Raw genomic sequence first — 12435 nt, 5'->3', positions numbered from 1 at the left:
CATTGTTGCATCATTTCATTTGAGCTAAAATGCTTACTCTGAGTTTGTCTAACTTTGGTTTAAAGTGACAAATCTGGTCTGTCAGTCATATGATGATAACACCTCATATTGGGTGATGACAGTGTGATGGAGGTGGATGCCCCCCCACCCCCGTCCTCCAGTTGTGGCTCTGGATCCGTCGCGGGTGCTGCGTTACAGCCCTGTACACCGGAGCCAACCATTATGAGAGCAAAGGAGAGAGAGAGGGGCGGCTGAGATGCAAGAGCAGGGAGGGGTGGAAAGAGGAGACACGAGGGGAGCGTGATTGTGTGCGTGCACGCGTAAATGCGTGGATGGATGGAAACCGCCGGGCTGTGCTGCTAGAGGAGCACGCACACACATTCATACTGACGCTCTCTCTCTCATACACACACACACACACACACACACTGAGGGATGGTGTGTGTGAGCCAGCCAGCCAGTCGGTGTGAGTGTGTGAGCCATGTTGGATGTGAATGAACGGGAGGAGAGATGCTGTTAGGATGTGCCGCTCCTAACGCGCAGACCTCCGGCTCCACGGACCGCAGCGGGTAGATGCCAACTCTCCAGGACGACAGAGAGACGGGGGAGCCTGGGGGAAGGTGTCGGGCGGTGCTGGCGGTCCTGGAACTGGCCACCTAGCCGGAACGAAGGAGAGAGAGAGAGAAGTAACGGGGAAGGAGGAGGAGGAGGAGGAGGGAAGGCGCACACGAGACGGAGAAGGGTAGAGAATAGTCTGAGGTGGAAGAGGGAGAAAGGAGGAGAGACAGAGAAAGGAAGAGACTAAATGGCTGCACGTATAACGGGCTTCACCCCGTTCCTGCTCTCGTCTCTGGCACTCCACCTGCTTCTCCTTGGTTCTTTGTTAGCCCTCACCCCGGGGACGGTGAGTACAGGAGGGGCTTCCAGCAGATGGACTCCGGGCCTCCACCACCGAGACACCGGTAAAGTGAACCAGCAGCAACAGCAGCATCACTCGGAAGGAGCAGGGGGATCACCGGGGGGCAGCTGGAATGTACGCCCAAGCAGGTGGACTGTAGCGCGGATACAGACTGAGGGATGCTCTGGAGTGCAGCGCGCATGGGGGATCCTGGGAGGATGTCACCAAAATGTGGCAAGGGTGAAACAGAAAGAGAGACTGAAAGGAGTCCGGACGTTTTGGGAGATACCAGACCACCCTCCGGCTCCATCACCTTCTTCTCTTCTCCACCCTTGTCTTAGGAGCTCCGATGGCGCAGGAGAGGGTGTGGAGAGAAGAGGGATGGAAAGAAAGGGCGTTGTTTTACCTCCTGCTTCATCTGTTTTCACCTTTTTGCCGATTCAAAACGGCAAAAAGAGGGCTGTACAAAGGACTAAAACGTGGTGGTCGGAGTTGAGGCCACACCTCACTAAACGTGGTGCTGACAGAGCCTTTGTGCGCGCCTCAGGACGGTGCAGGGCACCCGGAAGTGGTTCCAGGAGAAGAGGAAAGGTGTGTAAGCGGGGTTGTAAGGTGAAGAGGCTCATAGCTGCATGGTGCTCCCAAACATTCTGGCAAATCCACTGTTTAATCCCCAAAAATCAACTCCTCTTCCCAGCCAACAAGCCTTCACCTGGCTCTTTTCCAGCCGCTCCCTCTTGGTGCAATCATCCTATTTCTGGATACAGTTTACCTCATGCTGACGCTTCAAACCACAAGTGTTATCCATTCTTCACTAACATTTCTTACTGGATCCAAGCTGCAAAACTGGACAGTGTTTGTCATTTTCCAACTTTTAATTTCTCTCAGACCAGATACACATATAAAATCAAGCAGCAACCAGTTTACAGGAACAGCAACAACATGGACAGGTACAATGTTATCAGCAGCAACAGAGAGGTGGGTGAATTAAGTAGCAGGAGGACTGGGAACATTAAGAACAGAGAGGAGAAGGCAGAGATTTACCAAGGTGCCAGGGCAAATGCCAGATCTGATTATACCAGAATTATGGATGAAGGGAGGGGTGCTGGAAGAGAGGTAGAAAGAAGGGGAGGAGGGGTTTACCACGGCAACAAACACGTTAAATTATCTCATTATCTGGATAATGGTTTGGTTTTTCCGATTGTGATGCTCTTACCCAGTACTGATAATGAGCTAGAGGAAGAAAAATCAGAGCTAGAAATAGGAGGGCAGAGTAGGGAGGTTACTGGTGGTTGCTTCAGTTGTTTGAGCAAAAAATATTTAAGGGGGGAGGGAAATTTAGCAGGGTTTATGGGCCCCCTGGGAGGAGGAACTCAGATGAGTCTCCTCAACCAATTCAGTATTATGGCAGAGACGCCCAACCGTCAGTTTGATTCCAACAAAAGAGCCATTACGGATACTGAATTGAAATATTCTAAATTCAACCCTCTCACTCAGACAGAAACAGATATTTATAAGAGAGTAAGACTATTCAGACCACTCAGTATAAATGCTGGAAAACTTAAAACTTCAGAGCCAGCCAGTGATTCAGACTTTTTCTTGCCTGCTAAGTTTCCCTTTTCATCTTCCAGCACTGTCTCAGTCACAACTCGCTCTGCAACAAAAATAAAAACACATAATAGAACTAGAGAACAGCATCACTCATTTTTTTCACAGATTAACCAGACCATGTGGCATGAGAATGTTTTACAAACCTCTCCCTCCTCTGCTGAGGAGGTAATTTCAGCTCAACAGAGAGCTTCACTATTTGTTCAGCGTGTGTTTCTGTTCAGCAAATTCAACACAAACAGCAATAACAACAATGAGGAGGAGGAGAGCAAAGAGATTAATGGGTATAGTCATGAATCTGAGATAGAGAAGTTGGCCTGGCATGCTGAGACACAAAAAACAGATCTGTGGGAAAGTGCCGTCCATGCGAGGTGCGCTGAAAGCATTTCCAATGACTGTTCAGCCACTGAACAAGGTGAACGCGCACATATGCAATTAAAATCTGGTAATCAAGTGCCATTAGAGCCTGAAGGTGTCAGACTGTCAGATAGGCGGCAGATGGGGACAAGAGAAGAAAGGGAGAGGAGCGCAGAAAGGGAGGGAGAGGGCTCGGAGGGGTCCACTGCTGATGCTGCTGCTGCTGTTTGGGGAAGAAAATTACAGGTGGGGGAGGGCGAGGGAGAGGCGTGGCTGATGAGAGGCAGGGAACCACGTGCAGAAGAGGAAGAGGAGGAGGTGGTGTGGGAGAAGGGAGTTACAAAGGGAAGCCAGGGAGAGGAGAGTGAGGCTAAGGGAGGGATGGGTCAGGATAGGGGCAGTAGCACTTCAACCATCACACAGTTAGATCACACAAGGGGGAAAAGAGAGAGCCCAGCGGATGAAAGCCACCAGGGAGGTGAGGGGGGTGAGCCTGAGATTGAGGAGGAGGAAGGGCACACTTCAAGGGGAGAAAGGAGCCTGCAACGGCTTATAATAGTAGCAGATGATGGTGCCTCACCAAGAGAAAAAGACAGGAGGATTTTGATGCCGTGGTCTCGATCCAGACGTGCAGCCAACAGGCACCCTCATTTCTCACTGTACAACTACCAAGTTCAGGTGGCTGAGAACCAGCCACCCGGCACCTCAGTCATTATAATGTCAGCCTCAGACCCAGATGGAGGAGATGCAGGCAGGGTGAGCTTCACAATGGCCCCGCTGATGAACAGTCGATCATCTGACTATTTCCACATCCACCCAGACTCAGGCCTTATCACCACCACTCAGGTTCTTGACAGGGAACACATGGATCTGCATTACTTCCGGGTCACAGCGACGGATCACGGCTCCCCTCGCCTCTCTGGCACCACAATGGTAGCCATTGCTATTTCAGACAGGAATGATCATTCTCCAATATTTGAGCAAACAGAATACAGGGAGACGATTAGGGAAAACGTAGAGGAAGGCTATCCCATCCTTCAGCTGAGAGCAACAGATTCAGACTCACCATCTAATGCCAATATCCGTTACCGGTTTGTCGGTGATTCAGCTGCAATAGCACGAGCTGCCTTTGAGATCGATCCACGCTCCGGTCTCATTACAACTCGTGGCTCTGTGGACAGGGAAACAAACGAGCACTACACGCTCCAGGTGGAGGCCAGTGACCAGGGGAAGGATCCGGGCCCACGCTCTGCTACTGTCAAAGTTTTCATCACAGTGCTGGATGAAAATGATAACGTGCCACAGTTCAGTGAGAAGCGCTATGTGGTGGCAGTGAAGGAGGATGTTCGGCCCCACTCTGAGATCCTCCGTGTGAGTGCCACAGACCGAGACAAGGATAGCAACGCTGCTGTTCACTATAACATCATCAGCGGTAACAGTCGAGGTCAGTTTTCCATTGACAGCGTCACAGGTGAAATTCAGGTGGTGGCACCTCTAGATTATGAGTCTGAACGGGAGTATACGCTGCGTGTTCGTGCGCAGGACAATGGACGACCACCTCTGTCCAACAACACTGGAATTGTTAGTGTTCAAGTTACAGATGTCAATGACAACCCACCTATTTTTGTCTCCACACCATTTCAAGCATCTGTGCTTGAGAGTGCCCCAGTTGGAAGTTCCATTCTCCATATTCAGGCCATCGATACAGATTCAGGTGATAATGCTCGCCTGGAGTACAGATTGACTGGCACTGGCTCTGACACGCCATTTGTTATCAATTCTGCAACAGGTTGGGTCACTGTCAGCTCCATTCTTGACAGGGAATCAGTGGAACATTATTTCTTTGGGGTCGAGGCCAGGGATTATGGCATGCCACCTCTTTCTGCCACTGCAAGTGTCACCATTACGGTCATGGATGTTAATGACAATCGGCCCGAGTTCCTCCAAAAAGAGTACTATGCTCGGCTGAATGAGGATGCAGTGGTTGGTACGAGTGTAGTGACTGTCACAGCTGTGGATAGAGATGTCAACAGTGCTGTGACCTATCAGATAACAGGAGGAAACACCAGAAACCGCTTTGCTATTAGCACAGCAGGAGGAGCAGGGCTTCTCTCCTTAGCTCTCCCACTGGACTATAAACAGGAACGTCGTTATGTTCTAACTGTCACTGCCTCAGACCGCACACTCCATGACACCTGTCAAGTACACATCAATATCACTGATGCCAACACACACCGACCTGTATTTCAGAGTGCTCATTACTCTGTCAGCGTGAATGAGGACTGGGCATCTGGAAGTACTGTAGTTGTGATCAGTGCCACAGATGATGATGTTGGTGAAAATGCTCGAATCACATACTTTCTTGAAGATAACATCCCTCAGTTTCGCATTGATCCAGCCACAGGGGCGATAACACTCCAGGCAGAGCTTGACTATGAGGACCAGATGACCTATACTTTGGCTATAACTGCTAAAGACAATGGCATACCACAGAAATCAGACACAACATATGTTGAGGTAAATGTGAATGATGTGAATGACAATGCACCTCAGTTCCTCAGTCCCAGATATCAGGGGACAGTAAGTGAAGATGCTCCCCCATTCACCAGTGTCCTCCAGATCTCAGCCACAGACCGTGATGCTCATGCCAATGGCCGTGTTCAGTACACCTTCCAATATGGTGAAGACGGGGATGGGGATTTTACCATTGAACCTACATCTGGCATTGTTCGAACTTTCCGTCGTTTGGATCGTGAGAGTGTGCCATTCTATGAGCTTACTGCCTATGCTGTGGATCGTGGTGTGCCCCCCCAACGAACCCCTGTTCACATTCAGGTGACAGTCCTTGATGTAAATGACAATGCACCTGTCTTCCCTGCTGATGACTTTGAGGTTCTAGTGAAGGAAAACAGTGCTGTGGGTTCAGTTGTAGCCCAAATCACTGCCACTGATCCAGATGAGGGAGCTAATGCTCAGATCATGTACCAAATTGTAGAGGGAAACATCCCAGAGATCTTTCAGATGGACATCTTTTCAGGAGAACTCACTTCACTCATTGACCTTGACTATGAGTCCCGTAATGAGTATGTGATTGTAGTCCAGGCCACATCGGCCCCTCTAGTCAGCAGGGCCACCGTTAGAATTCGCCTGGTGGACCAGAATGACAACCGACCAACTCTGAAGGACTTTCAAATCATTTTCAACAACTTTGTGTCCAATCGGTCCAACAGTTTCCCCAGCGGGGTGATTGGGAGGGTACCGGCCCATGACCCTGATGTGTCAGACAGGCTGTACTACACCATTGACCGGGGGAATGAGCTTCACCTGCTGCTCCTGAATCACACCAGTGGAGAGATCAAACTGAGTCGAAAACTGGATAACAACAGGCCACTGGTTGCTCCCATGCTGATCACTGTCACAGGTAAGAAACCATGAAGATAAAAAATGTTTATTTGGCAGAAATGTGAGGAAGTTAGTGTGTATGTGTGTGTGATATCCATTTAGATTGCCCTAAAGCTTTATTCAGTGTCAAAAATTACTGAAGATAAGGGTTTTAACGCTGCAAGGTTTGTGTGTAGAATGTGAGAAATGGATAAAAAGCTGGAGGGTCTTTGGCTGAGCTCTGTGCTGTCTTTTAGCTTGTGTTTGTGAAGAAATTGGATTTAGTCAGCTGACCTTTGTGAAACTTAATAGAAGATGCATGATAATTGAATGAGTGTGACAAGACAAACCATGAAAATGTAGTTTTGTTTATGATTTCAGGACACCTTTTATGTGTTTTAAAGAAAACCTCAGGAGGAATAGATAGCAATGAGGCTTTTGTTCATGTTAGATTTTTACCTGAAAAAATTTGAAGTGAATTATTTAATACTAGTTCTCAGTGTGTGAAGGATATGTATAAGAAAAGATGTAGACAAAAGCAATAAAAACAAGTTGAAAGAAGTATTTCTGAAAATGTCTTACTAATAAATGAAGGTGTGTTTATCACTGTGGGAACTGATAATTATCAGTAGGTTCTTGTGTCAGTTTTGTAATAGTCAGAATAGTTGCCTATCAATGAGGAAAGCTGTTTTAAACAACTGATGTAAACATTTTTTTCTTTTGGTATAGGGATTACTTTTTTTCTTGGCATTATGGAGCTTTTATTTGTGGAAAGTGATCAGATTCACAAAACTGAAAATGCTATTGGATTGACAGGTTTCGGGTTAAGTACAGTCCAAGTTAACAGCAATTTTGTTCAATTAAAGAGAATCTATTCAGCAGGGAAACAATTCAACCTGTCTGATCCAACTGCCTTCATTGTCTGAATATCCCGTGATATGAGCGCCTTTTTAACATGACGCTTTTCAGTAAAAGGCAGTTTTAAGGGCTAAAATCTTCTTGGGTTTACTGACTTGTTGAACAAAAATGAGATCATACACTAAATATTATAAATTTATTATGTTTTAGGCTGATTGGTGTGCTATCTTCTATACAACACAAAGCTTTTTTGATCAAAGCTGGATGTTTCGTAGTTTTTATTTTTCTAAACACCTTGTATATTTGTGTGCATCCCTAGATTTGGCTTTAAAATACTGCTTGCCTAATGCTTTGCAGACTTCTTTGCTGCTAGTGATCAAAGCCTTAGAAACCAAATAAGCTCCAGAAAAAGAAATGAGAGCAACACTGTTGCTTTGAAGAATAGATATTGTTGTGTTCGCATTCTGTCAGAAAGCTTTGGTGGCAGCGAGGTTGCTTGGGAACATGTGTGACCTGCTATCCTATTTACACAGTTTTTAAAAGAAGACTTGAATGTGGTGATGTTGGCCAATAAATATTCACTTTGGTGCTATTTTAAAGAAAAAGAAAATACTACACGAATGAAAGTCTCAACAGATGAACAAGGCATGAAGGAAGGAATGAGTTAATTGAACGATTAAGTGATTTAAAGTGAATGAAAGAGTAAAATGAAATGACACTTGATCATTAAATAAGTGAGTGAGTGAAAGTAAAACAAAGTTTTTGACTGACTAAAAAAATGAGTAAAAGTCTAAGATAAAATCAACTTAATGAATGCATCTAATGGTATGTTTATTTTAAAAGTTATAGGATTCCTTGAAAGAATGCACATAATCTGCCACCTTTCATGTTGTTTTAAACAAAGATCATCTTATGTTCAGAAATGGCAAGGTTATAGCCATTTTGGTCAAACCTTAACAATGACTTTATGCCCTCATGAAATATTGTCAAATGTGTTAACTCAGGGTATGAGTTGTGTATGACTCTCAGCTACAACCCCACTAAAATGTAGCGCAATATCTGTAAAATTGTCCAATTTATAGACAATTTTGTGTTGGCTAAGGTCAGTTGGCTCTTTGAATTGGATTGGCTCCAAATTTTAATAAGTTCTAGATGTTTTTACAATGATTACCATTTGAAAGCTTCATTCAAAATTGTCCAATGGTTCATAAGATATTTTGCTAACAAACAGACACAAAAACACTGAAACACGCACTCAAACATGGGCAAAAACACAATTGTCCTTTGCCTTTTGCCAGTGAGTGATAATAACCATTAAGCATACCTGTGGTTGAAAAAGGAAGCAATCAAATCAACTGTGTGTTTGAGAAGAGTGTTTTGTATTTGCGAAACATAACCAGCATGTACTTCTGCTTGCTTGTGACAACCTTTGTCTCCATCTGTCTCTCCCAGTGTGCATTCAGATCTGAAGAACCAGACTTAGAGATTCATTTCCAATTTTTTCTCTGTCTCCCCCCCCCCCACACACACACACCATAAAACCATTTCACCCCTTTTCTCATCTTGTCTCATTCCCTCCTCCTGCTCCATCGCTCCAGGATCTGACAGTTATGAGATTATACTGAAACAACACAACAGTCATCCTGAGTCAAACTTGCAGCAAAGCTGTCACTTTCATTGTTTGCTGAGTGTTATCTGTGTCTACCTGTCGTTCTTCTTCCCACCACTATCTTCTTCTTCCTCGTTGTTCTATCTGTCATTGAATGGATGGATGAGATTTTTTTTCATTTTTGTTCTAATTCATAATTTTTCTTCATCATTTTTTCCATAAGTTGAGACCACATTTGATAAGTACTAAAGCTTGTAAACAGTCTTCCAGTCATTGTTTAGGTGATTTTGCATAAAAGGCTCAGCTTGAACATCTTGAGGTAGTTCATTGTGTTTTTTGGTGTGTTCATTTTGTTATTGAAGCCTTTCTCTTTTCACTTTCAGGTCCTGTTGAGTTTTCTGAATTAGCTACAATTTTAAGGACTTTTTTGGTCCACTATCAGTAAAATTTTCTTTGTTTTTATGAACAAAAAGTAAAGAAAATACTGCATGGATGAGTGATCTCTCAGCAAGTGTACATAGCTGATCCAAGATGGGATGGATCCACCTTTGTGTTTAACAGCTGTGGAGATTTATTTCCTAACATAATGCAGATTTGCAAATATTTAATGCTGAATCTTAAAATGAAGAGGTAGGAAAGAATTGTGTTTTCATGATTTTCCCATGAGCAGTGCTGTGCAAGTTTACACTTAGCAGCAAATAAAATAAACTCACAGCTCCAAAAGCTTTATTAGAAAAGGTTTTCCAAAAAAAGTTGTTGATAATTGTTTTTGGCATCAGTATATATATTTCGTCACGACACCTAATTTACATTTGTCTAAAAAGCTGTATAAAAGAATGTAGTGTGTTTCCAGAATGAGCCATGCTCAGTTCAAATTCGTCAGCTAAGAAAACAACCCAGTTAAGTTCAAAGTTAACAGGATTAACTTTAAGCATGCTCATTTGAATGTGTTTGTGCACAACGCTGCCCATGAGGGTCGTATTACTTCTGTTGACCAGAGATTACAACTTCAGAGTTTCCTAAATCCTTTAGAAGCTCTTTTTTAGTCAAGTGTTTTGATTTGCCTTCCTAACAAGTGTGCAAGCAGTTCTCCCTGAAATTTTTGCTGGCCTTCCAGATCACAATTTCTTAATGTTTTTCAGTGCATTTATAGCTTCTTTTAAGCACTGGCTATGTACTCATGACCTTCTTTCGCTTTGTGAGAATAAAACATTTCGATTTTCAGAGTGTTGGGCAGTTGATAAAAGGAGCCAACGACTGCTAATTAAGGTCATTAAGTTTGGGAGATCAGAGTATTAATAATGCTTTAGAATTTGCATTACTTCATATTTCTTCACTGACTATCATAAAGTCGCTGTGCGATTAAGCTAATTAACACCTGGGACCTCTTGAAATGGTCACAAACCCTTCAGGGTGTGCAGACCTTTGCATAGGACTTTGTTATTTTTTTCCACTCTGTAAGAGTGTTTCCAGACTGGGAACGTCTGGCAGAGGCCCCCATGAGATCTTCAACTCACACTTCTGGGGAGAGTTTTTCACATATCCCATGGGAGGTCAAATACATAGAATCTGAATAGGCCATGTTCAGGGCCTCTATTTCACCAATGACTGAAGGTCATTGGTGCCTGTCGTGGCAGCAACCAGAGTACCTGCTGGTGGACACCAGCGGTGATGGAGGCCATCAAGCTGAAGAAGGAGGCCTTTAGGGCTTGGCTGTCCTTGAGGACTCCTGAAGCAGCTGACAGGTAGAGGGTGGCCAGAAGGACTGAGGGTTCTGTGGTTGCAGATGCAAAAACCTGGGCATGGGAAAAATTAGGACAGGCCATGGAGAAGGACTTTTGATTGGCTTGTAAGAGGTTGTGGCAAACCATCTCAGGCTGTGCTTGTTCTGAGTCGGGAACTGCTGACCTGGACTAGGGATATTGTTAAGCAGAGGAAGGAGTAGAGCCGTTGCTCCTTCTCATCGAAAGGAGTCAGTTGAGGTGGTCTAATCTGATTAGTATGCCTCCTGAACGCCTCCCTTTGGAGTTTTTCAGCATGCCCCCCTGGGAACAGATAACTAGAATTTGCTGGAAGGATTATAAAACTTCTCTGGCCTGGAAACACCTTGGGTTTCCCCAGGAAGAGCTGGAGAGTGTCGCTGGGGAAAAGGGTTATTTCGGTTTCCCTCCGGCGACCTGACAATGGATAAGCAGTAGAAAATGGATGGATGGTTGTAAGATTGTGAAAAAAATGAGCAATAATCCTTCTTAAAATAATAAAATGAGTATTTTATCTTTAAGTTTAAGTCTTCTACAATCTAAATTTTTGCATTTGTTTCTTTCATATAGCTCTCTTATTTGACCTTGTCAGTCTTTTTCTCTGTCTTTTCCTTCAGCCTCTCCCTGTAATATTCACATTCAGTTTTTCTCAGAGGCTCTTCCATTACAGTTTGATATTCTTTTCAATTCTCTTCCTCCCTTTTCCTTTTGTCTTTTCTGTTTTTTTTCTCTGTTTACTGTATTCCCTCTCCTTGTGTGCACGCGCTGAAGTGTTGTGTACTGTGTATGGTTTGCATATATGGGCTTGCCTTATTAATTTGTATATGTTTGAACAGTATTTTCCTGTGGCAGAAACACTTTCCTGGGTACGCATTTGTGTGTTATTTGTGTTTGTATATTGCTGCTCTATGTTTTCTGTTGTGTGTGTGCATGTGTGTATTCTCAGGTGGCTTAAAGCCTTGCACTTGAGGCTGTATTCATATCTTCTCGATGAATAATATCTGTGGATGCCAGAGGGTGTTGGGACTGCTCTCCTCTCGTTGCTCTTTTTGCTTTCTCAAGTGCTCCTTTTCACACTTTTTTTTCTTGATTTCTCTTTTTTCTTTCCCCACTTTTTGTCCATTCTTTTATGTTTATTATCTTCTCTCTCTCTTCATCTTTTCAGAACAGTTTGCATCAGACTATTGATTCTAATGGGACTTCTTATATTTATCATTCATAGAGATTAAACGTGGCATCAGTTCTTGTGTTGCCAGCGGTCGAGGCACACAAAAGCATAAAGCTGGCTTTAGGGTCAACTGGTTGAGGCTGTAATGAGACTGGTTGGCACCCCAAACAGCAACCGCTGAAGGTGCCCTTCAGCAATGTAACCCCCAACTGTTCCAGCAGCCAGCAGCAGGGTCTGTGGTTAAACTGGCAAAGTCCCAGTTGTAAGGTCTGAATGTGAAGCAGAGATTTTCTGAAAAAAAAAAAAAATGTTTGCCCAAGTAGACTTTGCGAAGAATGAAGGTTGAGACAAAGTCAGTGTGGCGTTAATATGTTGGAGACACATTTGTCAGCAGACACTTTAATATGACACATGAGGAACTATTAAATTAAATATTGACTGACTTCACTTGATCACTTTAAGAAATTGTAGCTCATGCAGACTCATAGTTGAATTGTCTGGCCTTAATAAAAATGGTTTGTTTATGTCATTCTTCTAAAAAAATTTTTAAAAACTGGGCTCATGCTCCCAAAGACTGCAAATTGGTTTTATCTGGTTGTATTTTTCTTTAATTTCTAAGAACAGCTCCATAAAAATGCGTTTGGTGGCCATTGTAAAAAATTCACTGTTTGTTTCTTGTGGAGCATCTAAATTGATATGTAGTCCTCTCAACTTTTATTGATAAACCAAAACAAAGGTAAAGCCAAGAGGTAAACAAAAAAGATAAAGATAAAATTTAAGAAATGAAAGTAGTATT

At 43.7% G+C, this 12435-nt stretch overlaps 1 protein-coding gene across 3 annotated transcripts in view; it reads left to right on the top strand.

Moving 5' to 3' along the window:
- Positions 1–287: 287 nt before the first annotated feature.
- celsr3 (cadherin, EGF LAG seven-pass G-type receptor 3) overlaps positions 288–12435 on the top strand; it is a 90842-nt gene continuing 78694 nt past the window's right edge. For all 3 annotated transcript variants that reach the window (XM_017411253.3, XM_037976965.1, XM_025004875.2), the window contains exon 1: positions 288–6284. In XM_017411253.3, coding sequence (XP_017266742.1) covers positions 806–6284 — 5479 coding nt within the window. In that variant the 5' untranslated portion in view covers positions 288–805. The remainder of the gene's footprint in view (positions 6285–12435) is intronic.

Source organism: Kryptolebias marmoratus, linkage group LG8, assembly GCF_001649575.2.
Source record: "Kryptolebias marmoratus isolate JLee-2015 linkage group LG8, ASM164957v2, whole genome shotgun sequence".
Classification (NCBI taxonomy): Eukaryota; Metazoa; Chordata; class Actinopteri; order Cyprinodontiformes; family Rivulidae; genus Kryptolebias; species Kryptolebias marmoratus.
The sequence above is the reverse complement of the archived record's forward strand: the minus strand, read 5'-3'. Positions and strand labels throughout refer to the sequence as shown.